Below are 24,718 nucleotides of genomic sequence, written 5' to 3'. Positions count from 1 at the left end.
ATTTTATGTTTCTGTGCTAAAAAACGTACAAAAAAAGTTTTGGATACGTTTCTATGGGGCAAATAAATGTCTAAATTCTGTATTTTTATCATTAAAAGGTTTACTTCTGGATATTACTTATTTTATGGTTCAGAATAGAGTCATCGCACCCCAAAAATGTATACGAAATGTATTTTTTTTTACATTGAGACAGTATAGTCAAGGCATGCCACTGTGATACCTAGATAGAAATACTCACAATGTACAGCACTGACAGAGCGCTAAACTGAAATCTGAACAGAGCCAAATACATTTCATTACTTATCCCGTATAAGCCTGAATTATACTCCAGAGCTGCACTCACTATTCTGCTGGTGGAGTCACTGTGTACATACATTACATTACTTATCCTGTACTGATCCTGAGTTACATCCTGTATTATACTCCAGAGCTGCACTCACTATTCTGCTGGTGGAGTCACTGTGTACATACATTACATTACTTATCCTGTACTGATCCTGAGTTACATCCTGTATTATACTCCAGAGCTGTACTCACTATTCTGCTGGTGGAGTCACTGTGTACATACATTACATTACTTATCCTGTACTGATCCTGAGTTACATCCTGTATTATACTCCAGAGCTGCACTCACTATTCTGCTGGTGCAGTCACTGTGTACATACATTACATTACTTATCCCGTACTGATCCTGAGTTACATCCTGTATTATACTAAAGAGCTGCACTCACTATTCTGCTGGTGTAGTCACTGTGTACATACATTACATTACTTATCCTGTACTGATCCTGAGTTACATCCTGTATTATACTCCAGAGCTGCACTCACTATTCTGCTGGGGGAGTCACTGTGTACATACATTACATTACTTATCCTGTACTGATCCTGAGTTATATCCTGTATTATACTAAAGAGCCGCACTCACTATTCTGCTGGTGGAGTCACTGTGTACATACATTACATTACTTATCCTGTACTGATCCTGAGATATATCCTGTATTATACTCCAGAGCTGCACTCACTATTCTGCTGCTGGAGTCACTGTATACATACATTACATTACTTATCCTGTACTGATCCTGAGTTACATCCTGTATTATACTCCAGAGCTGCACTCACTATTCTGCTGGTGGAGTCACTGTGTACATACTGTAATGTCCGTGGCTGCGGGCTGTCAGCTCCAGCCTCCCGCTGACAGCCGCAGCCACGAGTGCATCCACTCACCTCCGCCGGAGCCCGCAGGGTGCGCGCGCACGCTCTTCCCCGCTCTTAAAGGGGCAGCGCGCACACCGGACATCTTGAACGACCTTTGACCCGTGAGTACCCTGGGCTATAAGAGGGGTCCAGCCCCCTAGTTCGATGCCTGAGCGTTGTTAGTTTTCCCAGTCTGTCTTGCAAATGGTCCCTTAGTGTTTCCCGTTCCTGTTGTTACCCGTACCTTGTTCCCCGTTCCTGTTTCCCGTGCTTTGCCCTAGTATCAAGTCGTGCCACGTCCTGTGTCATCTGCCACGTCCAGAGGAATCTGCCACGTCCTGTGTCATCTGCCACGTCCAGAGGAATCTGCCACGTCCTGTGTCATCTGCCACATCTGGAGGAATCCGCCACGTCCTGTGTCATCTGCCACGTCTGGAGGAATCCGCCACGTCCAGAGGAATCTGCTACGTCCGGAGGAATCCGCCACGTCTGGTGCAACTTGCGGCTCCTGTGTCATCCGCCACGTTTGGCGTCATCTGCTGCACCCATCTCATCTGTGCCAGAGCTGCGGCCACCATCTGGACTATTCAGGTACCCTTGTGCGGGACATTGTATTTCTGGGCTGTCCTGTTTGGCCAGCTGCCTCCCCGCTGTGGCGGTACGGCCTAGTGGGTCCACTAACCCGCTCCGTGACAGTACGCTCAGGCCATGGACCCCGCTGGTCAACCTGAGACGTTGACTACACAAGCCATGCTGGCTGAGATGGAGGATCTCCAGTCACGACAAGACAAGCTCCTCCTGTTGGTGAACGCCATAGCCCACCGGCTGCTTGCTCCAACCACAGTCATCACCGCACCCGTTCCTGCGGTTCCGCCTGCTACACTTCCTGTCTGTACCGGTACCAACCCCCTGTGTTTCTTGCCGCTACCTCCACGCTATGACGGAGATCTGAGGTCCTGCAGGGGATTTTTGAATCAGTGCCTGATCCATTTCAGACTACATGCCAGGTCCTTCTGTTCGGATGACGTCAGGATCGCCTTCATCATCTCTCTCCTTACCGGCAAAGCCCTGGCATGGGCCAATCCTCTGTGGGAACATCAGGGACCAGAGACCCGGGACTTGCAGTGCTTCTTACAGACCTTCCACTCGATCTTTGAGGAACCTGGGAGAGTTTCTTCGGCTGCTGCATCCTTGCTGACTCTACACCAGGGAGACCTCTCCGTGGGCGAGTATGCCATTCTGTTCTGTATCCTGGTTGCTGAATTTACCTGCAACAACGAGGCTTTGGTGGCTACATTCTGGCAGGGACTGTCTTCAGGGATCAAGGACGAGCTGGCTGCTCGCGATCTGCCATCTACCCTGGACGATCTTATCCTACTCGCCTCCCGTGTCGACATGAGGATCCGGGAACGTTCCCAAGAGGTTCTCCGGGGGAGAGAACTTCCCAGGCTGGATTCTGCTGTCCCGCAATCCTCCTCAGTCGTCCCACCAGAGGACCCGATGCAGAGTAATTATGTTAAATTGTCTACCCAGGAGAACCGACGCACTTCTGGACTTTGTTTGTATTGCGGCCATGGAGGCCATATTGTGCGTCTGTGCCCCCAGAGGCCGGAGAGACCCCATTGCCTAGGATTGGTTGGAGAGACAACCCTAGGTGGAACGGAATCTAACAGAGGATTCGCTTCCTAATTGACTATTCCTGTGACCATGGTATCCGGCGACAGGACGCATCATGTCTCTGCCTATCTGGACTCTGGCTCTGCTGCAAATTTTATCCAGAAAGAGCTTGTGGATCATCTTCAGCTGCCCACAGTTCCCCTGGAGACATCTTTGGCTGTTGCCTCAGTTAATGGACTGCCTCTGCCTGATCCCATCATCTCTAAAACCAAGCCGTTGAAGCTCCAGGTTGGAGTACTTCATTCTGAATTTATTTTGTTCCTTGTTTTGCCAAAGGCCATCAATCCTGTTCTGCTGGGCCTGCCTTGGCTTCGACTACATGCCCCAGTCCTGGAATTCTGGAGAGGTTCTCCAATGGGGCTCCAAGTGCCATGGTCGTTGTCTGTTGCAGATCCATCCTGTCAAGCCTTCTCTGCCTCAGTCGCTGTCGGGACTGCCTCCCCATTTTGCTCAGTATGCAGATGTTTTCAGCAAAAAGGAGGCTGAGACGCTGCCTCCACATCGCACCTATGACTGCCCCATTGAACTGGTTCCTAATGCCTCTCTTCCCCGTGGACGGGTATATCCTCTCTCCTTGCCTGAGTCTCTATCCATGTCGGCCTATATCAAGGAGAATCTGGAGAGGGGTTTTATACGAAAATCTTTCTCCCCGGCCGGGGCTGGATTCTTCTTCGTTAAAAAGAAGGATGGATCCCTTCGTCCCTCCATTGACTACAGGGGCCTCAACCTGATCACAGTCAAGAACAACTCATCTCTGAGCTATTTGATCGCATACGAAGGGCCAAAATTTTTTCTAAGCTAGACCTGCGTGGGGCTTACAGTCTAGTCCGGATTCGCCGGGGTGACGAATGGAAGACGGCATTTAACACCCGGGACGGGCACTACGAATACCTGGTGATGCCCTTCAGACAGTGTAACGCTCCCGCAGTGTTTCAGGAGTTCGTTAACGACATCTTCCGAGATCTACTCTATGTCTGTGTTGTTGTTTATCTCGATGATATTTTGATTTTCTCCCCAGATCAGACGACTCATCGGAGGCATGTTCGTCAGGTTCTGCTACGATTGAGGGAGAATCATTTATATGCCAAGCTGGAGAAGTGCGTCTTTGAGAAGAGTTCTCTGCCCTTCCTGGGCTACATCATCTCGGATCAAGGCCTCAAGATGGATCCTGAGAAAGTGAAGGCTGTCCTGGAGTGGCCACGTCCCCAAGGCTTAAGGGCCACACAGCGGTTCCTGGGATTCGCCAATTTCTACCGGCAGTTTATTCCTAACTTCTCTTCTCTGACGTCTCCCATCTCGACCCTTACCAAGAAGGGTGTGAATGCCAAAATGTGGACTCCAGAGGCAGAGTCCGCATTTATTAGCCTCAAGAGAGCCTTCACTTCAGCCTCGATCCTCCATCATCCTGACGTATCTCGGCAGTTCTCACTGGAAGTGGACGCTTCCTCTGTCGGTGCAGGTGCACTTCTGTTCCAGAGGAGCTCCAAAGGAAAGGCAGTAGTATGTGGCTACTACTCTAGACTGTTTTCTTCTACTGAGCGCAATTACTCCATTGAAGATTGGGAGCTGCTGGCCATCAAATTGGCTCTGGAGGAGTGGAGACATCTTCTGGAGGGCGCTGCTCACCCCATCCTGATCTCCACCGACCACAAGAACCTCACTTACTTTCAGTCCGCTCAAAGACTTAATCCTCGTCAAGCCAGGTGGTCGCTGTTCTTCACCCGTTTTCTGTTTGTGCTCCACTACCGTCCCGCGGACAAGAATGTGAGGGCTGATGCCCTGTCCAGATCGTTTGAGACGGAAGACACGGTGGAGTCCCTTCAGACCATCATAGACCCGTCCTGCATTGTCACTGCTAATCCTCTGCAGGTTAGAGACATCCCTCCTGGGAGGACTTTTGTTCGGTTGGCAGACAGGAGAAGAATTCTCCGCTGGGGACACAGTTCTAAACTTGCTGGGCACGCCGGTGTCCGTAAAACCCGAGACCTGATTTCTCGTTACTTTTGGTGGTCCACGCTACATAAGGATGTTCTGTACTTTGTCTCTTCTTGCACGGTGTGTGCCTCTAACAAAGTGACTCACTCCAAGCCTGCCGGTCTGCTTCAACCTCTGCCTGTACCCAATGCCTGATCCTGAGTTACATCCTGTATTATACTCCAGAGCTGCCCTCACTATTCTGCTGGTGGAGTCACTGTGTACATACATTACATTACTTATCCTGTACTGATCCTGAGTTATATCCTGTATTATACTCCAGAGCTGCCCTCACTATTCTGCTGGTGGATTCACTGTGTACATACATTACATTACTTATCCTGTACTGATCCTGAGTTACATCCTGTATTATACTCCAGAGCTGCACTCACTATTCTGCTGGTGGAGTCACTGTGTACATACATTACATTACTTATCCTGTACTGATCCAGAGTTACATCCTGTATTATACTCCGGAGCTGCACTCACTATTCTGCTGGTGGAGTCACTGTGTACATACATTACATTACTTATCCTGTACTGATCCTGAGTTACATCCTGTATTATACTCCAGAGCTGCACTCACTATTCTGCTGGTGGAGTCACTGTGTACATACATTACATTACTTATCCTGTACTGATCCTGAGTTACATCCTGTATTATACTCCAGAGCTGCACTCGCTATTCTGCTGGTGGAGTCACTGTGTACATACATTACATTACTTATCCTGTACTGATCCTGAGTTACATCCTGTATTATACTCCAGAGCTGCACTCACTATTCTGCTGGTGGAGTCACTGTGTACATACATTACTTATCCTGTACTGATCCTGAGTTATATCCTGTATTATACTCCAGAGCTGCACTCACTATTCTGCTGGTGGAGTCACTGTGTACATACATTACATTACTTATCCTGTACTGATCCTGAGTTACATCCCGTATTATACTCCAGAGTTGCACTCACTATTCTGCTGGTGGAGTCACTGTGTACATACATTACATTACTTATCCTGTACTGATCCTGAGTTATATCCTGTATTATACTCCAGAGCTGCACTCACTATTCTGCTGGTGGAGTCACTGTGTACATACATTACATTACTTATCCTGTACTGATCCTGAGTTACATCCTGTATTATACCCCAGAGCTGCGCTCACTATTCTGCTGGTGGAGTCACTGTGTACATACATTACATTACTTATCCTGTACTGATCCTGAGTTATAGCCTGTATTATACTCCAGAGCTGCACTCACTATTCTGCTGGTGGAGTCACTGTGTACATACATTACATTACTTATCCTGTACTGATCCTGAGTTACATCCTGTATTATACTCCAGAGCTGCACTCACTATTCTGCTGGTGGAGTCACTGTGTACATACATTACTTATCCTGTACTGATCCTGAGTTACATCCTGTATTATACTCCAGAGCTGCACTCACTATTCTGCTGGTTCAGTCACTGTGTACATACATTACATTACTTATCCTGTACTGATCCGGAGTTACATCCTGTATTATACTCCAGAGCTGCACTCACTATTCTGCTGGTGGAGTCACTGTGTACATACATTACATTACTTATCCTGTACTGATCCTGAGTTACATCCTGTATTATACTCCAGAGCTGCACTCACTATTCTGCTGGTGGAGTCACTGTGTACATACATTACTTATCCTGTACTGATCCTGAGTTATATCCTGTATTATACTCCAGAGCTGCACTCACTATACCTGCTGGTGGAGTCACTGTGTACATACATTACATTACTTATCCTGTACTGATCCTGAGTTACATCCCGTATTATACTCCAGAGCTGCACTCACTATTCTGCTGGTGGAGTCACTGTGTACATACATTACATTACTTATCCTGTACTGATCCTGAGTTACATCCTGTATTATACTCCAGAGCTGCACTCACTATTCTGCTGGTGGTGTCACTGTGTACATACATTACATTACTTATCCTGTACTGATCCTGAGTTATATCCTATATTATACTCCAGAGCTGCACTCACTATTCTGCTGGTGGAGTCACTGTGTACATACATTACATTACTTATCCTGTACTGATCCTGAGTTACATCCTGTATTATACTCCAGAGCTGCACTCACTATTCTGCTGGTGGAGTCACTGTGTACATACATTACATTACTTATCCTGTACTGATCCTGAGTTACATCCTGTATTATACTCCAGAGCTGCACTCACTATTCTGCTGGTGGAGTCACTGTGTACATACATTACATTACTTATCCTGTACTGATCCTGAGTTACATCCTGTATTATACTCCAGAGCTGCACTCACTATTCTGCTGGTGGAGTCACTGTGTACATACATTACATTACTTATCCTGTACTGATCCGGAGTTACATCCTGTATTATACTCCAGAGCTGCACTCACTATTCTGCTGGTGGAGTCACTGTGTACATACATTACATTACTTATCCTGTACTGATCCTGAGTTACATCCTGTATTATACTCCAGAGCTGCACTCTCTATTCTGCTGGTGGAGTCACTGTGTACATACATTACATTACTTGTCCTGTACTGATCCTGAGTTACATCCTGTATTATACTCCAGAGCTGCACTCACTATTCTGCTGGTGTAGTCACTGTGTACATACATTACATTACTTATCCTGTACTGATCCTGAGTTACATCCTGTATTATACTCCAGAGCTGCACTCACTATTCTGCTGGTGGAGTCACTGTGTACATACATTACATTACTTATCCTGTACTGATCCTGAGTTACATCCTGTATTATACTCCAGAGCTGCACTCACTATTCTGCTGGTGGTGTCACTGTGTACATACATTACATTACTTATCCTGTACTGATCCTGAGTTATATCCTATATTATACTCCAGAGCTGCACTTACTATTCTGCTGGTGGAGTCACTGTGTACATACATTACATTACTTATCCTGTACTGATCCTGAGTTACATCCTGTATTATACTCCAGAGCTGCACTCACTATTCTGCTGGTGGAGTCACTGTGTACATACATTACATTACTTATCCTGTACTGATCCTGAGTTACATCCTGTATTATACTCCAGAGCTGCACTCACTATTCTGCTGGTGGAGTCACTGTGTACATACATTACATTACTTATCCTGTACTGATCCTGAGTTACATCCTGTATTATACTCCAGAGCTGCACTCACTATTCTGCTGGTGGAGTCACTGTGTACATACATTACATTACTTATCCTGTACTGATCCTGAGTTACATCCTGTATTATACTCCAGAGCTGCACTCACTATTCTGCTGGTGGAGTCACTGTGTACATACATTACATTACTTATCCTGTACTGATCCTGAGTTACATCCTGTATTATACTCCAGAGCTGCACTCTCTATTCTGCTGGTGGAGTCACTGTGTACATACATTACATTACTTATCCTGTACTGATCCTGAGTTACATCCTGTATTATACTCCAGAGCTGCACTCACTATTCTGCTGGTGGAGTCACTGTGTACATACATTACATTACTTATCCTGTACTGATCCTGAGTTACATCCTGTATTATACTCCAGAGCTGCACTCACTATTCTGCTGGTGTAGTCACTGTGTACATACATTACATTACTTATCCTGTACTGATCCTGAGTTACATCCTGTATTATACTCCAGAGCTGCACTCACTATTCTGCTGGTGTAGTCACTGTGTACATACATTACATTACTTATCCTGTACTGATCCTGAGTTACATCCTGTATTATACTCCAGAGCTGCACTCACTATTCTGCTGGTGGAGTCACTGTGTACATACATTACATTACTTATCCTGTACTGATCCCGAGTTATATCCTGTATTATACTCCAGAGCTGCACTCACTATTCTGCTGGTGGAGTCACTGTGTACATACATTACATTACTTATCCTGTACTGATCCTGAGTTACATCCTGTATTATACTCCAGAGCTGCACTCACTATTCTGCTGGTGGAGTCACTGTGTACATACATTACATTACTTATCCTGTACTGATCCGGAGTTATATCCTGTATTATACTCCAGAGCTGCACTCACTATTCTGCTGGTGGAGTCACTGTGTACATACATTACATTACTTATCCAGATACTGATCCTGAGTTACATCCTGTATTATACTCCAGAGCTGCACTCACTATTCTGCTGGTGGGGTCACTGTGTACATACATTACATTACTTATCCTGTACTGATCCTGAGTTACATCCTGTATTATACTCCAGAGCTGCACTCACTATTCTGCTGGTGGAGTCACTGTGTACATACATTACATTACTTATCCTGTACTGATCCTGAGTTATATCCTGTATTATACTCCAGAGCTGCACTCACTATTCTGCTGGTGGAGTCACTGTGTACATACATACATTACTTATCCTGTACTGATCCTGAGTTACATCCTGTATTATACTCCAGAGCTGCACTCACTATTCTGCTGGTGGAGTCACTGTGTACATACATACATTACTTATCCTGTACTGATCCTGAGTTACATCCTGTATTATACTCCAGAGCTGCACTCTCTATTCTGCTGGTGGAGTCACTGTGTACATACATTACATTACTTATCCTGTACTGATCCTGAGTTACATCCTGTATTATACTCCAGAGCCGCACTCACTATTCTGCAGGTTATCAGGAAACTCGTGTTCACACGGGGTATTTTGCAGGAGGAATATCTGCCTCAAAATTCCGTTTGGAAGTTTGAGGCAGATATTCCTCTCCCTGCACGGCGATTTTCGCGCCGTTTTTCGCCCGCGGCCATTGAGCGCCGCGGGCATAAAACAGCGCGAAATACGCTTTCTCTGCCTCCCATTGAAGTCTCGCGGGAAAAAGACGCCGACGCCTACCATTGAAATCAATGGGAGGCGTTTTCGGGCCGTTTTTGCCGAGTTTTGCGACGCGGTTCCCGCGTCAAAAAACTTGGCAGAATACTCTGTGTGAACATAGCCTTAATGTTTTGCATTATTTAGGTATTATAAAAAAAAAAACAAACATATTTTATAATAAAACTGTACAACACTTTTGATGCTGGAGCAGCCATGTCCTACGTGCTGAAGCCGTGAAGAGGGAACCTTACTCTATTAGTAAATGACAATACATCAGATACGGGACGAATTCCACTTCCCGCGCATTTAGGAAAATTAGTCCTGCGCATGCGTTAGTTATTTTTTTCAACCATGTAGATAAAGTTTATTTTGTTGACATACAGCGTCGCTTTGTGCCTGTCTGTTTGAGCGTATCGACGTTTCGAAACGTGCTAAAGGGGCGTGGCTATTGGAAATGTAGGGTCTTGTAGTTCAGGACTGTTTGGAATAAACAAGGTGTGTAGGTGTGTTATTCGCTTGGTGGGCGTGAACTAAGACCCTTTCCAATCAGAGGAGTGCCCCGGCGATGAGTGACAGTTAAATGAAGCCGCGGAATGAATTAGGTGGGTGTGAGTCGCTCTGTGATGAACGTTGGGAAGGCGGGGTTTTTCAATTGATAAACATTTCGTGGGAGGAGTCCAAAACTCTGAGTGGGTGTGATCGTCAATGATGTACACTTGTGGGTGTGTCTTAAATAATGATTGTCAGGTAATGTGGGCGTGTTTTTTAGTGATTGACATTCTGGGTGGGTGGTTTCTCTAGTCATTGGGATTAGAAGTAGGCGTGTTGTTGACAGATAGTGGGCGTGTTGTCCGTGTGATTGGCAGCCGGAGGGGGAGGGTCTCCCGCGCTGCACAGGCCGCAGCAGCATTCCCCGGCAGGCAACGAGTGTGGCGGCGATGAAACAAAGGCAGGTCGGGCCCGGTGTCCCCGGCGGCTGTAACGGCAGCAGTAGCGGAGGAGACGGCAGGCTGGCGGGATCTAGGCAGAGACGTAGGCGCCGCCGGGGAGGCGGAGCGGCCGGTGGGGAGGATGGCAGCCCGGCCACACGCCAGTATCAGCAGGCCGGGCCTCGCCGGGAGGAGCCCCGGAGAGATCCCGAGGAGGAAGAGGACGGAGAAGAGGAGGACGAAGAAGAGGAGGAAGAGGAGGAGTGTGAGGGGGAGGAAGAGGACGGCGACGGGGACTCCATGGCGGCATCGGCGGCTCCGCTGGCTCAGGCCCGGAGGAAGGACGGAGGCCCCGTCACTAAGTTCTGGGAGAGCCCGGATACGGTGTCGCAGCTGGACGGCGTGCGGGTGTGGATCGGGAAGAACTACAAGAAGGTGAGTGGGGGAGGGGCTGGGATCCAGTGGATCACACATTCCTGTCCTCCTATTGGTGCAGCGTCTCCTCTTCTCTGCAGACTGTGGGGTCGTGTATTGTTTATATATTCACCCCCCAGCGGTCCCCGGCACATCTTGCTGTCCACATGACGTGTCCTCGCAGATCGGTGGCGGAATACGTCCGTAATCCGCCGGCCAATCACGAGTAACGCAAATCCGATTTCCATGACGACCCGGGTATTTTGGCGCAACGTTACCATCATCTTCCTCGGGTGTAGATCTAGTGCTCCTCCCCCACTGTCCTATAAGACACCCGGGATTCCCCCCCCCCCCCCCCCACCAGCGACGTCGGAAATCCGATAAATCGGGAAGACGCCGTTAAAGGGCCGGCGTCCAGTCTGTGAATAAACCGTTACCGTTGTATGGTAAGAAGTTGCGCCGCTTTCTAATGGACTTTGTGTTTCTAGTCAACACTATTGTCAAGATCTCTGCTTGCTGTTTGTGAATGGGAACATTCTTGTTTACATCCAGGCGTTGATAACGCAGCCGGAGTCCACATCACGGGGTAATTACCGTCGCTGCCTCATCAATGAGAGGGGGGGCATCGCTGGCTGGGGGGTTAGAGATACAGGGTAGATGAGTTACAGGGAAATGTCTCCCCTCGTCCTCTGGTCTTCTCCACTTTTGGGGGGTACAATCATGCGCTCCACCCTGACTGTCCAAGACGTTATCTCTTGGTGGGTACCGGGCGATTGGGGGGGGGGATTATAACCTTATTACGGTGCAATCCTGATAATACTGAGACACTTTCTTCTAATGACACCAAAAATAACACTCCACGACTCTAAAGATGATGAGGGTGACAGTCCTGGACCCTGCCGATACTAAAAGGGTCGTGTTCTGGCAATGAAGGGGTTATATCCCGCTGTTTCCAGCTCTGTGCAGGGTTGATTGCTCATGACTAGGTCTGTGGCCTGGAGAGGAATGTGTGATCCAGACATGAGCAATCAATTCTGCCAGGAGCACATGGGAACCAAAGAGGAGCTTAAAGGGCCAGTAAAGTCTGGTGGTTACAATAGTACTGGAGCGTAATAAGAGGAGCGGCTCATCAGTCACCGCTTCTGCCAACTTCTCATTCTCAATGGGGTGGAGAGACCCCCGTCCTCTTACTAAACGGCTGTCCCAGACATGTTACCCCGCATGGGGCGGATCTCTCGTAGGTGCAGTGTCCATCAGAGGGGTGATCGATTCTATATAGGAATCTCAGCAAAGCTTTAGTATTGTCGTCCCGCTAGATTATGGGGGGGGGGGTCTAACCTGGGGACCCTCGAGGTTATCGGACATGTGGGCTCGCTCAGGGCTCCTCCTCCACTAGATGTCACCGCACTCTGATCCGCTGAACACTCCTCCCCGCAGGGTTAATATCCGCTGCCTCGTCAAATTCAGGACCACCGTCAAATTCAGGACCACCGGGCAAGTGGTGGCTCCTGGCCTTGGGGCTGCTACACAATGTTGTAGTTCATGGGCCTCACATTCTCTGCGGTGACATGTGGGGATATATTGTACTACAGACACCTGATGACCTCACATGACGGGTGAAAGTCGCCCACACGTGGTCCGTGTGCCCCCAGCAATCCGACGCTGATCAATGGCGGTCACTGCAAGATCCCCCCCCCCCCCCAGAGCAGAAGCGTTCCGGTCGTTACAAATCACTTCGGTGCAGGGTGATCATGTATTTTTTCTGACTTGGGGTGTGAACGCTTCTGCAACTCATCCATCAGTCTGCTCTCCAAGGCCGTGTTCACACAGGGCAGATACACCGCGTATCCTCCCCGGGCGCCGCAGGGAATTCCAGCTGAAAAACCGCAGCAAATTGTAGTGCAGTTTTTTTTTTGTCCGGAATTTCCGCTGTGGAAAACATAGATTAAAAAAAACAAACAAACACCTCTGTAGCCGTGGCGACGCGTCCCCCTGACGTCCTGCAGCCCCGCCTCCTGGGGTGACATTTTATCCCGTGTGACCGCAACAGTCTGTGATTGGCTGCAGTGGTCACATGGGCTGACACGTCCTCTCAGGAGGTCCGGCCTGGACACCGGAGAAGAGTTCTGGGGAAGTGTCAGGGTATGTTCACACGGCGGAAAAATCAGAAGCAGAACGCGCCCAAACATCTGCCCATCGAAATCAATGGGAAAAACTGCATTATGTTCCCATGGGCCGTTTTTTTACGCGGCCGTTTTGAAAAATGGCCGCGAAAAAGGGCCGGACACTTCTTGGGATGTCTTTGGAGCTGTTTTTTTTATACTATATTGAAAAACGGCCGTAAAAAAACGCAGCAAAAATCGCGAGTGGCTTCAAAAACGTCTGAAAATCAGGAGCGGTTTTCACTTGAAGACCGCTCTGTATTTTCAGACTTTTTAGTCGTGTGTGAACAGACCCTTAGATTTAAAAGTTTTTCTGAGTTTCGATTTTTCCGGCGGAATCACAGGTTTTTCCGCCGCAAAAATCCCGACCTGCTATTTGTTGGGGGTTTTACCTCCATATTGAATTCAATGGGGAAAACCCACAACAAATAAGTGGCGATTACACAAATACAATTGACAGGCTGCGCATTTTAAAAAAAGGCACCGCGGGTCGATTTCTGAGCGTTTTTCCTCATTTACGCAGCGGGTGGAGATTTGTTCAAATCTCATCCACTTTGCTGCTGCCGACATTCCGCACTGAAATCCGTTGCGGAAAATCGACAGTATTTGCGCTACGCATGAACGGCCCCCTTGAATCACATAGGTCCGTGTTTTACCGGAGTGCGTGATTTTTCACGTAGCGTATTTCCGTTGCGTGAAACTCACTGCGTGTCCTCACTTGGTGCGTTTTTTGCAAACCTTGTTGCCCATTAAAGTCAATGGGGGCCGGAGAATCACGGACGTCTTCCGTGTCTTGTCCGTGATTCTCGCACCCGTTGCTATAGAAATGCAGAGAAAAAAATAAAACGATGTGCGCCGACACGGACCTGAAAAACTGAGGACGCACGGAACCGTAAGCGTCTGTTCACACGGAAAACGGGCGCTTGGCCTCAGTATTTTTAGCCGTTTTTCTAGACGCTTACGGCTGACTACAGGCTGTGTGAACATACCCCAACAGAGGGAAAAACGCTGCGTTTTTTGCGGACACAAAATAGACCCGTTCGTGTGAATCGGGCTTTACGGTTAGTGGATTAGCGAGACGAGAGCGCGGGAGAAACGCATGACTGCAGGTTCAGACTACGCGGCTGTTACCATGGAGACGCTTCGGACGGTGTCAGAGCTGTGGACTCAAAAGCACAGAATTTCTAATCCAGTTGAGGGTTTTTTTTAAAAATGTAACCCATTAATGACCAAGCAATTTTTTTACGTTTTTCCATCGTCTCATTCCAAAAGCTATAACTTTTTTTTGCGGGATTAGTTGTATTTTTTAATTGCACCGTTTTGGGGGACATCATTCATTTATTGATTAACTTTTTTCGGGGCGTAATAGAAAAAAACATAGCAATTTCACCACCCTTTTTTTGCGGCTTTAGTTTACGCCGTTTACCGCGTGGTATAAATAACTTTATTCAGCAGGTCGTTACGATTGCGACGATACCAAGTGTATATAGTTTACTGTGTAAAAGTAGTAAAACGTAAAGTTTTTTTTTTTTTTTTTTTTTCTCCAAATTGTTTTTTTGTGTCTCCATATTTGAAGAGCCTTAACTTTTTTTTTTTTTTTTTATTCCGCTGATTTCAGCTGTATAAGGGCTTTTTTTTGCGGGACGACTTGTAGTTTCTATCGGTACCGTTTTGGCGTAGATGCGACTTTCTGATCGCTTTTTATCACAGATTTTTGGAGGCAGGATGAACAGAAAACAGCAATTCTGGCATTGTTTTTTGTTTTATTTTTGACAGCGTTCGCCGAGGGGGTTAAATAACATAATAGCTTTATAGTCGGTGTCGTTACGGACGCGGCGATACCAAATATGTGTAACTTTTAACTTAACGGCGGTCGTCAGGAGGCTAAATCCATCAACAGCACAAGTCCCCGGGTTTGATAGTTTGTTACATTGTGTCAGTCTGGAGGCCGGGCCGTAGAGTCTTGTTCTCACTGTAACGTCCTCGGGCTAGCTTCACGTTCGTTAGGCGCCTCCGTCGCAGATCTGGTGAAAACGTCTGACAAAATGTTTGTCAAACAAGGGACACCGTGATGAAGCCGCACGCAAGCAATTATGGGTCCTGACGGCGCCTCAGGTGTCCATCAGGAGACGTATCTGGAGGAAAGAAACAAACGCAATGTGAACGCGGCCTCCGCTGTGTTTTATCAGGATTGAAAATAAGAATGGTAAACTCACTGGCTGCAAGCAGAGATCTTGAGAAAGTTCAGGAATTTAAATTCAAGCCCTATTAAATAGATGCAGAACTTAGTGACCTCTGGAATGAATGTGTCCTGTCTGAACGTGGCCTTAGAGTACGCTGGTGGTTGTAGTTCTTGTTAACCCTTTGTCTTCTCTCCGCAGTATGTGCAGGCCGATTCTCCGACCAATAAATCCCTGGCTGTTCTGGTCTCCCAACTCCTGCAGTTCCAGGAAGATGCGTTCGGACGACACGTCACCAACCCGGCCTTCACCAAACTGCCTGTGAGTGTCCGGTCAACGACCACCCTAGAGCCTTCACCCCGATTATACCCACAATGCCGGGGTATATCATTTAGGGGGTCCCGTCCCCAATATATCTACACCTCCTAGTTCCAGATAAAACGTACAGTGCGGAATCTGCCGTATGTATCATTAACCTCTACCCTGCTGGAGCCAGCGAGCATCACCAGTGCGTGGCCCTGTCATTCCCCCGGCGATGCGCGACCTGCGTGATAATGTTTTAAAATTGTCATGACTTTTGGGTAATCCCGTCTCTTGCAGATTAAGTGCTTCTTGGATTTTAAAGCAGGCGGTGCCCTGTCTCACATACTAGGGGCTGCGTACAAGCACCGCAGTGACCAGGGATGGTAAGAATTCCTAATCTGCCTACTCAGTCTTTATAGCTTGTGCCCTAATACTCCTGTGTAGAATTAATCTAAGTGTGAAGTATTTACTAAGTGACTTCTGTACTGACCCTGAGCTACAGCCAGAGTTATACATACTAATGTATGTACAGTGTCTCCAGCAGCAGAATAGTGAGTGCAGCTCTGGGGTATAATACAGGCTGTAACTCAGGATCAGTACAGGATAAGTAATGTAATGTATGTACACAGTGACTCCACCAGCAGAATAGTGAGTGCAGCTCTGGAGTATAATACAGGATATAACTCAGGATCAGTACAGGGTAAGTAATGTAATGTATGTACACAGTGACTCCACCAGCAGAATAGTGAGTGCAGCTCTGGAGTATAATACAGGATGTAACTCCGGATCAGTACAGGATAAGTAATGTAATGTATGTACACAGTGACTCCTCCAGCAGAATAGTGAGTACAGCTCTGGAGTATAATACAGGATATAACTCAGGATCAGTACAGGATAAGTAATGTAATCTATGTACACAGTGACTCCACCAGCAGAATAGTGAGTGCAGCTCTGGAGTATAATACAGGATATAACTCGGGATCAGTACAGGATAAGTAATGTAATGTATGTACACAGTGACTCCACCAGCAGAATAGTGAGTGCAGCTCTGGAGTATAATACAGGATGTAGCTCGGTCAGTAATGTAGTCTGTATTCTGTAGAATATTTCTGGCTGTGAGCTGTATAATGGTCATCCGCTATGTGATGGTTGTTGAGTTCTGCTCATATTGTCTGCGGGTGTCATTGATGTTATACAGATATATTGGGTACGTTGTGGCTGCCGGTGACCTCTGTTTTCGCTTCCGCAGGAGGAGGTTTGATTTGCAGAATCCATCAAGGATGGATCGGAACGTGGAGATGTTCATGGCTATTGAGAAAACACTGATGCAGGTGGGGCTGCGCTTCCTTCTCTGGCGTCCGTGCTGTGTAGTTTTGTATTTGATCCTCATTTCCCCTCATATAGTTTATCAGTACATTATATAATGCAGAATGTGGGTCTTAATTAGGGCTGGCCAATTAATCGGGGAAAAAACAAACCAAAATTCTGCCGTAAACGGCTCCTGGTGATCGATCCATCTATTAAAAAGCTTTTACAGGGAGTTTCCTTTAATCTGCCATCTGATAATCTAGAAAGTCTGCTCATCCGGCACAGAACGGGGGGTTCTTTCCCCTGACAAGCTAGTCGTATGTTCTCCTCTGTGACGTCACCTCTTGGGTCCCTTTAATGCCGGATTATACGTAGTTTCCGTTATTTGTAGATGAACCTCCATCACATCCCGGCCCCTCCTGGTCGGGCTCGTTTTTCTCATTCGTTTATTGATGTCGTTGGGTTTTACCTCTTTATAGAACAACTGTCTGACCCGACCGACCGTCTACCTCGTCCCCGAAATAGAACTGAAGCTGGCCAATAAGCTGAAGGACATCGTCAAGCGCCATCAGGTGAGCGGCGGAGTCATGGCGGCAGCTGGCATCCATCTCCTTACAATAAGATACGTGCTCATTGGGTTTCCCTGTGTTTTAGGGTACAATCACAGAAGAGAAAGCTAAAGCCTCGCACCACGTGTACCCCGTGCCTACCTCACTGGATGACGGTAAGAAAACGTCTGTCCCCGCGCAGGCGGAGGGAGGATATAAAGATCTCTTACATGTCTGCGGCTACTGGGGGGGTCTTGGGGGCAGAATAGAGCACCCTACACGTGCCAGTGAGTTTACCTCTATTGCTTCGTCCTTCCTCGGCAGTGCTCGGAGGTTGGACGTGTCGTGCTCCTTTGCTTGTTCTCAGCTTTTCAGGGAGCGGCTTCTTTCTCATGTATATAAAGACTTTCTTGATCTGACCGGACACAACCCAATCCTGTCTGGTTCTAGATAGAATATATATATTGTTTTTTTGTTAGTGAGGCTGTGGGAGCATGACTTTGCTATGGAAACCGGGCTTAATGTTCCTGGTTTCTTTGAGCAGTGGGGAAGGGCTCCTGCTGCAGCCAGTTGCCTTACAGTCAGGCAGATCTTATCTGGTTTGTGAAAAGGAACCTGAGAAATAGATTTAAAAAAATCTTCGATGTGCCTCAGTTTTGATTGCAGAAGAGGAGGATCTGCTGGGATTATTTGGGGGTATTTCCCGGTGGAGTTTTCTTTTAGTGACGTGTTTACAAAATAAAATGTAATAATTTCTGTGTTCACGTTGATTCACTTTTCAGATGAGTGGCTGAGACCCGTTGTGAAGAAGGATAAACAAGTTCTTGTGCATTGGGGTTATCACCCGGACAGGTGAGGCTGCACTTATATAATGTATAGGATCTCTGCTGCTGCTTTCCTTGCATTAGGCAAACGCTTAAAGAGAACCTTTCACCTCCCTGTACGGGTGCAGCATCTAATGGGGAGGGCTGCACAAACCCTGGGGCACTTTAAAAAAAAAAAAAAAAAAAAAAATTCTACCCGCCTCCGTTATTTAGATATCGGTGCCGTTCTATTTGGTGCCCAATATTGCAAGAGCTGGAGAGTTCGCTTGCGCACTCCTCTTCAGCTCTTGCACTGTCTGTAGCAGAGACACGCCCCCTTGCTGTTACACGCCCCCTTGCTGTTACACGCCCCACAAGTACAAGACTGATCTCTCGTGAGCGATCAGTCTTGTCCTTGTTTGCCGAGAGCTGAAGAGAGCGCGCACACACTCTATCCTCTATCCTTGCTCTTGCTGTGATACTGTCCGTAGCTGATTGGATTGTCACAGCCCTAGTAACACTCCCCATTGACACTTAAGGGGGTTATTTAAATATTGGACGCCAAATATAACCGCACCGATATCTAGATAACAGAGGAGGGTAGAGAAAAAAAGGAAAGTGCCCCAGGGTTTGTTAAGCACTGCTCATTACATGCTGCACCTGTATGGGCAGGGGAAAGGTTCTCTTTAAAGGGAATGTGTCGCTAGAAAAATATATTTATATATTTTTTTTTTTTGTTCAACTGTTAGTATATACATGATTAGACATTGTTCTAATTTTTTCACAAGTCAGGAAATATAAATTAGACTCTAATTTATAGCATTTCCATGTGCTGGCCACTAGAGGGAGCAATTCCCAAAATTGCAGCATTGGCATGTGGTAAAGCAACCTCATTGCTTTATGCTGCAAAATTGTAGAAGAGACACTCGCTCTAGTGTCCTCAAACAAGTGCCAGGAGAAAGGAGGGGATTGAATGTTCAAACCTCCTACACTGTGTGCTGCCATTTTTTGAGTGAATGCACAGTGTAGGAGGATTAGATACAGTGGTAATCACACAGTAAAACACGAACAAACACAGACGTAACTTACCTGCTCCTGCCGCTGCCTCCGCTCCGTCCGTTCCTAGTCCCTGCTTCTGAACATATGGACGGAAGCCGCAACCGGAAGTAGTCCTCTTACTGTCCGGCCGCGGCTTCCGGTCCACATGAAAATGGCGCCGGATGTCGCTCTGCCGAAGACCTTCCTTTTAGACTGTGTGGGAGCGGCGCATGCCCCGTTCCCACACAGACGGTGTACGCTATAGTGAATGGGACGGCTCCCGTTCGCATTCTCTATGGGGATGTATGTGCCGTATTCCATCTCTGTATGTGTCGTTAATCGACACATACAGAGATGGAAAAAAAAATGGCAGCCCCCTTAACCCCTTCCCCCTGCTTGCATTCTGGGCCCTAATGTCCAAGCCATTTTTTACATTTTTCCATTGTCACATTCGAAGAGCTGTAACTTTTTTATTTTTGCGTCGGCATAGCTGTATAAGGTCTTGTTTTTTGCGGGACGACTTGCAGTTTTTATTGGTACCATTTGAGAGTAGATGCGACTTTTTGATCACTTTTTATCACATTTTTTTTAAGTCAGGATTAACAGAAAACAGCAATTTTTCCATTGTTTTTTATTTTATTTTTTACGGCGTTCACCGTGCGGGTTAAATAATGTAACAGCTTTATAGTCGGGGTCGTTACGGACGCGGCGATACCAAATATGTGTAACTTTTTTGCTTTATTGTAGTTTTTTTTAAATAGTAAAGCAGTTTGTAAGGGGAAAAAGTGGGTTTTTAATTTTTTTTGTTTCACTTTTTTTTTTATTTTTTATTATACTTTTTTACTAGTCCCACTAGGGGACTTCACTATCCTCCGATCGCTATGATAATACACTGCAATACTTTTGTATTGCAGTGTATTACTGCCTGTCCGTTTAAAACGGACAGGCATCTGCTAGGTCATGCCTGCGGCATGATCTAGCAGGCATTCGCTGCAGGCAGACCTGGGGGCCTTTATTAGACATAGAAGACACAGACACTCGGCGATTTTATCGCCGGGTGTCAGTGAGATGAGAGGGAGCTCCTCCCTCTCTCCAAAACCACTCAGATGCGGCGCTCGCTATTGCGCACCGCATCTGAAGGGTTAAACGGGTGAGATCGATACTAATATCGATCTCACCCGGCAGAGCAGGGACGCCCCCAGCCCTCAGCTACATCTGACAGCCGAGAGCAGGGAGATTTCACGGCTCCCTGCTCTGTTTACTTTATTCTACAGCAGCGACGTAGTTTGGCGGCGCTCTAGAATAAAGCCCACTAATGACCGCCGTAAAAAGGAGTATCGGCGGTCATTAAGGGGTTAGAGAAGAAAAAAGTACAATACAAATAAATAACATTTCTTTTAATGACATACTAAAAGCAATAACATATAAAAAAAAATAATTTGTGACTCCTTCCCTTTAACCCTTTCACGCCGCAGCCCTTTTTCAGATTTTCGTCCCGTCCCCGTCCCCCCCCCCCCCCCCACATTCCAGAAGCCATAACGTCTTTATTTTTCTGTCTATATAGTACTATGAAGGCTTGATTTTTGCGGGACGAGTTTGTTTTTCGTAGCACCATTTTTTGTGCCATATAATGTACTAGGAAACAGGAAAAAATTATTTGTGGGGTAGAAAATGAAAAAAACAGCGATTCCGCCATAGTTCTTTGCGTGCCATTTTTACGGAATTCACTGTACAATTAAAACAACATGTTAACTTTATTCTGCAGGTCAGTACGATTACGCTGATACCAAATATATATCGTTTTTTCTATATTTTACTACTTTTACAAGTAAAAACCTAAATGTAAAAAAGAACATTTATTTTGTCGCCAAATTCAGAGCGCCGTAACTTCTTTATTTTTCTGTCGATTACGCGGTATGAGGCTTATTTTTTTGCGGGATAAGCTGTAGTTTTTAATAATACCATTTTGGGGAACATGCGACGGTTTGATCACTTTTTATTTAATTTTTTTGTAGGAGACGAGGTGACCAAAAAATAGAGATTCTGTCGTTTTACCTTTTTTTTTTTTTTACGGCGTTCACCGTGCGGGTTAAATAATGATATATTGTGATAGTTCAGACTTTTACGGACGCGGCGATACCAATTATGTTTATTTAATTTTTTACTATGCCTTAGGGGGAAAGGGGGGTTTTTTGAACTTTTAACTTTTTTTTTTTTTTTTTTTTAATTTTTTTATTAGTCCCCCTCCCCCCTAGGGGACTTCAACCAGCGATCGTTAGATCGCTTGCACGATATACTGCAACACTAATGTATTGCAGCATATCGTGATTCTGACAGGCCGGAGGCAGAGCTTCATAGGAGTACCAAGATGGCAGACCTGGGGGACTTCGTCAGACCCCCAGGCAGCCGTGTGAACCAACGGCTCCACCCGATCTCGCCGCGGGGGTGCCGATGAGACGTTACAGGGGGTCGCCCCCTGTTTTTAGTCATTTAAATGCTGCGATCTCTATTGAACGCGGCATTTTAACAGGTTAAACAAGCGAGAACGCGCTAAAGCGCGATCTCGCTCGTAACCCGGAAGTGTCGGCTGTAACACACAGCCGACACACTCGCTCTATGGTGCGGACTCCGCCCGTGAACCCGCTCCATATTCCCCCACCCGGTGTGTGCCGTATATATACGGCGGATGTCGGGAAGGAGTTAAATGACAGTTCTGCAGATTGTCCGCGTTGCGCCGCTCCCTGAAAAAAACCTGCAAGAATTACCCATTTCCTGCAAACCAATCAATACCTATTGTTTACATTGAGGCCCAGAATCTGTCCTGTTCTCTAGTCCTGCTCACACAGCTGAGGGTGTTTTAATGGAGTCGAGTACAGCAGGTTTATTGTTTTTTTTTTTACCTCACAGAGGATTGTAACAAACCCATCAGCTGTGTGAGCAGGACTAGATCAGGACAGGTTTTCAGTCTCTGGATGTAAAATGTGAATGTTTCCAGTCACTGACAACAAGCAAAGATCTTTTGATGCTTAGCCCGACCCACCACGCTCGCTGACTGACCGCTTTTCGGTTTCCACAGCTACGATTCCTGGATTCCGGCTACAGATCTGGATGTGGATATTGAGGATCCTCCAATTGCTGAGAAGCCGTGGAAAGTGAGTGATTTATGACGCTGATCTCTGATTCTGAAGCCGCTGAACGCCCCGTAATCCGCAAACCTTCCGTTATTTCAGGTTCATGCCAAATGGCTGCTGGACAGCGACGTGTTTAACGAGTGGATGAACGAGGAGGACTACGAGATCGACGAGAGTAAGAAGGTGACCGTCTTCCGGCAGAGGATTTCCCTGAAGAGTGACGAGGTATGGAGCGGCCTGAGAGCCCCGACCACATGACGTCATGACCAGTATTAAGACCCTACACATAACGCAGCAGCTGAGTTCACGCCGCTTATCTCCAGGGGAAGCGATGGTCTATAGGGGAGTGATGGGCTGCCCCTTACACATTAGATGGTCATAAATTCACCAGAATTGGCTGACAATTTACCAACATATAATATATCCTAATGTCTGGACAACTTTATCTGTAATACCCATCATCTGCTGTAGGTGTTGCTGTTGGGGGTTACACTCCGATATTCATTGTGTTTCAGGCTGCGCGGAGCCCAGAGAGGAAAGACCGGAGGTCCGCGGGTAGTGCCAAGAAAAGGAAGCGCTCTCCATCTCCACAGACTCCTTCTGAATCCCGCAAGAAGCCTGGAAAAAAGGGGTGAGATCATAGAGGAGGAGGGGGGGGGTGAGATCATAGAGGAGGAGGGGGGGGGTGAGATGATAGAGGAGGAAGGCGGGTGAGATCATAGAGGAGGAGGAGGAGGGGGGTGAGATCGTAGAGGAGGAGGAGGAGGGGGGTGAGATCGTAGAGGAGGAGGAGGAGGGGGGGTGAGATCGTAGAGGAGGAGGGGGGGTGAGATCGTGGAGGAGGAGGGGGGTGAGATCGTAGAGGAGGAGGAGGGGGGGTGAGATCGTAGAGGAGGAGGAGGGGGGGTGAGATCGTAGAGGAGGAGGAGGGGGGGTGAGATCGTAGAGGAGGAGGAGGGGGGGTGAGATCGTAGAGGAGGAGGAGGGGGGGTGAGATCGTAGAGGAGGAGGAGGGGGGGTGAGATCGTAGAGGAGGAGGAGGAGGGGGGGTGAGATCGTGGAGGAGGAGGAGGGGGGGTGAGATCGTAGAGGAGGAGGGGGGGTGAGATCGTAGAGGAGGAGGGGGGGTGAGATCGTAGAGGAGGAGGGGGGGTGAGATCGTAGAGGAGGAGGGGGGGTGAGATCGTAGAGGAGGAGGGGGGGTGAGATCGTAGAGGAGGAGGGGGGGTGAGATCGTAGAGGAGGAGGGGGGGTGAGATCGTAGAGGAGGAGGGGGGGTGAGATCGTAGAGGAGGAGGGGGGGTGAGATCGTAGAGGAGGAGGAGGGGGGGTGAGATCGTAGAGGAGGAGGAGGGGGGGTGAGATCGTAGAGGAGGAGGAGGGGGGGTGAGATCGTAGAGGAGGAGGAGGGGGGGTGAGATCGTAGAGGAGGAGGAGGGGGGGTGAGATCGTAGAGGAGGAGGAGGGGGGGTGAGATCGTAGAGGAGGAGGAGGGGGGGTGAGATCGTAGAGGAGGAGGAGGGGGGGTGAGATCGTAGAGGAGGAGGAGGGGGGGTGAGATCGTAGAGGAGGAGGAGGGGGGGTGAGATCGTAGAGGAGGAGGAGGGGGGGTGAGATCGTAGAGGAGGAGGAGGGGGGGTGAGATCGTAGAGGAGGAGGAGGGGGGGTGAGATCGTAGAGGAGGAGGAGGGGGGGTGAGATCGTAGAGGAGGAGGAGGGGGGGTGAGATCGTAGAGGAGGAGGAGGGGGGGTGAGATCGTAGAGGAGGAGGAGGGGGGGTGAGATCGTAGAGGAGGAGGAGGGGGGGTGAGATCGTAGAGGAGGAGGAGGGGGGGTGAGATCGTAGAGGAGGAGGAGGGGGGGTGAGATCGTAGAGGAGGAGGAGGGGGGGTGAGATCGTAGAGGAGGAGGAGGGGGGGTGAGATCGTAGAGGAGGAGGAGGGGGGGTGAGATCGTAGAGGAGGAGGAGGGGGGGTGAGATCGTAGAGGAGGAGGAGGGGGGGTGAGATCGTAGAGGAGGAGGAGGGGGGGTGAGATCGTAGAGGAGGAGGAGGGGGGGTGAGATCGTAGAGGAGGAGGAGGGGGGGTGAGATCGTAGAGGAGGAGGAGGGGGGGTGAGATCGTAGAGGAGGAGGAGGGGGGGTGAGATCGTAGAGGAGGAGGAGGGGGGGTGAGATCGTAGAGGAGGAGGAGGGGGGGTGAGA

At 47.9% G+C, this 24,718-nt stretch overlaps 1 protein-coding gene and 1 non-coding gene across 4 annotated transcripts in view; both read left to right on the top strand.

Annotated features, from left to right (window-relative positions):
• The first annotated feature begins 10,543 nt into the window (after nt 1-10,543).
• Nucleotides 10,544-24,718, top strand: part of SMARCC1 (SWI/SNF related BAF chromatin remodeling complex subunit C1) — a 28,833-nt gene continuing 14,658 nt past the window's right edge. The window contains exons 1-10 of one of the 3 annotated variants that reach the window (XM_075827895.1): nt 10,544-11,062; nt 15,585-15,704; nt 15,984-16,069; nt 16,936-17,017; nt 17,474-17,566; nt 17,649-17,718; nt 18,325-18,394; nt 22,460-22,535; nt 22,614-22,739; nt 23,030-23,145. In XM_075827895.1, the coding sequence (XP_075684010.1) occupies nt 10,637-11,062; nt 15,585-15,704; nt 15,984-16,069; nt 16,936-17,017; nt 17,474-17,566; nt 17,649-17,718; nt 18,325-18,394; nt 22,460-22,535; nt 22,614-22,739; nt 23,030-23,145 (1,265 nt within the window). In that variant the 5' untranslated portion in view covers nt 10,544-10,636. The remainder of the gene's footprint in view (nt 11,063-15,584; nt 15,705-15,983; nt 16,070-16,935; nt 17,018-17,473; nt 17,567-17,648; nt 17,719-18,324; nt 18,395-22,459; nt 22,536-22,613; nt 22,740-23,029; nt 23,146-24,718) is intronic. The other 2 variants (XM_075827896.1, XM_075827897.1) reach the window with 2 other exon arrangements.
• LOC142654770 (small nucleolar RNA SNORA5) lies at nt 12,489-12,639 on the top strand. Its single transcript, XR_012849109.1, has one exon. It is a non-coding gene; the product is annotated as a small nucleolar RNA SNORA5 (small nucleolar RNA).

Source organism: Rhinoderma darwinii, chromosome 5 (assembly GCF_050947455.1).
Source record: "Rhinoderma darwinii isolate aRhiDar2 chromosome 5, aRhiDar2.hap1, whole genome shotgun sequence".
Classification (NCBI taxonomy): domain Eukaryota; kingdom Metazoa; phylum Chordata; class Amphibia; order Anura; family Rhinodermatidae; genus Rhinoderma; species Rhinoderma darwinii.
This window is presented reverse-complemented; position numbering and strand designations above follow the sequence as displayed.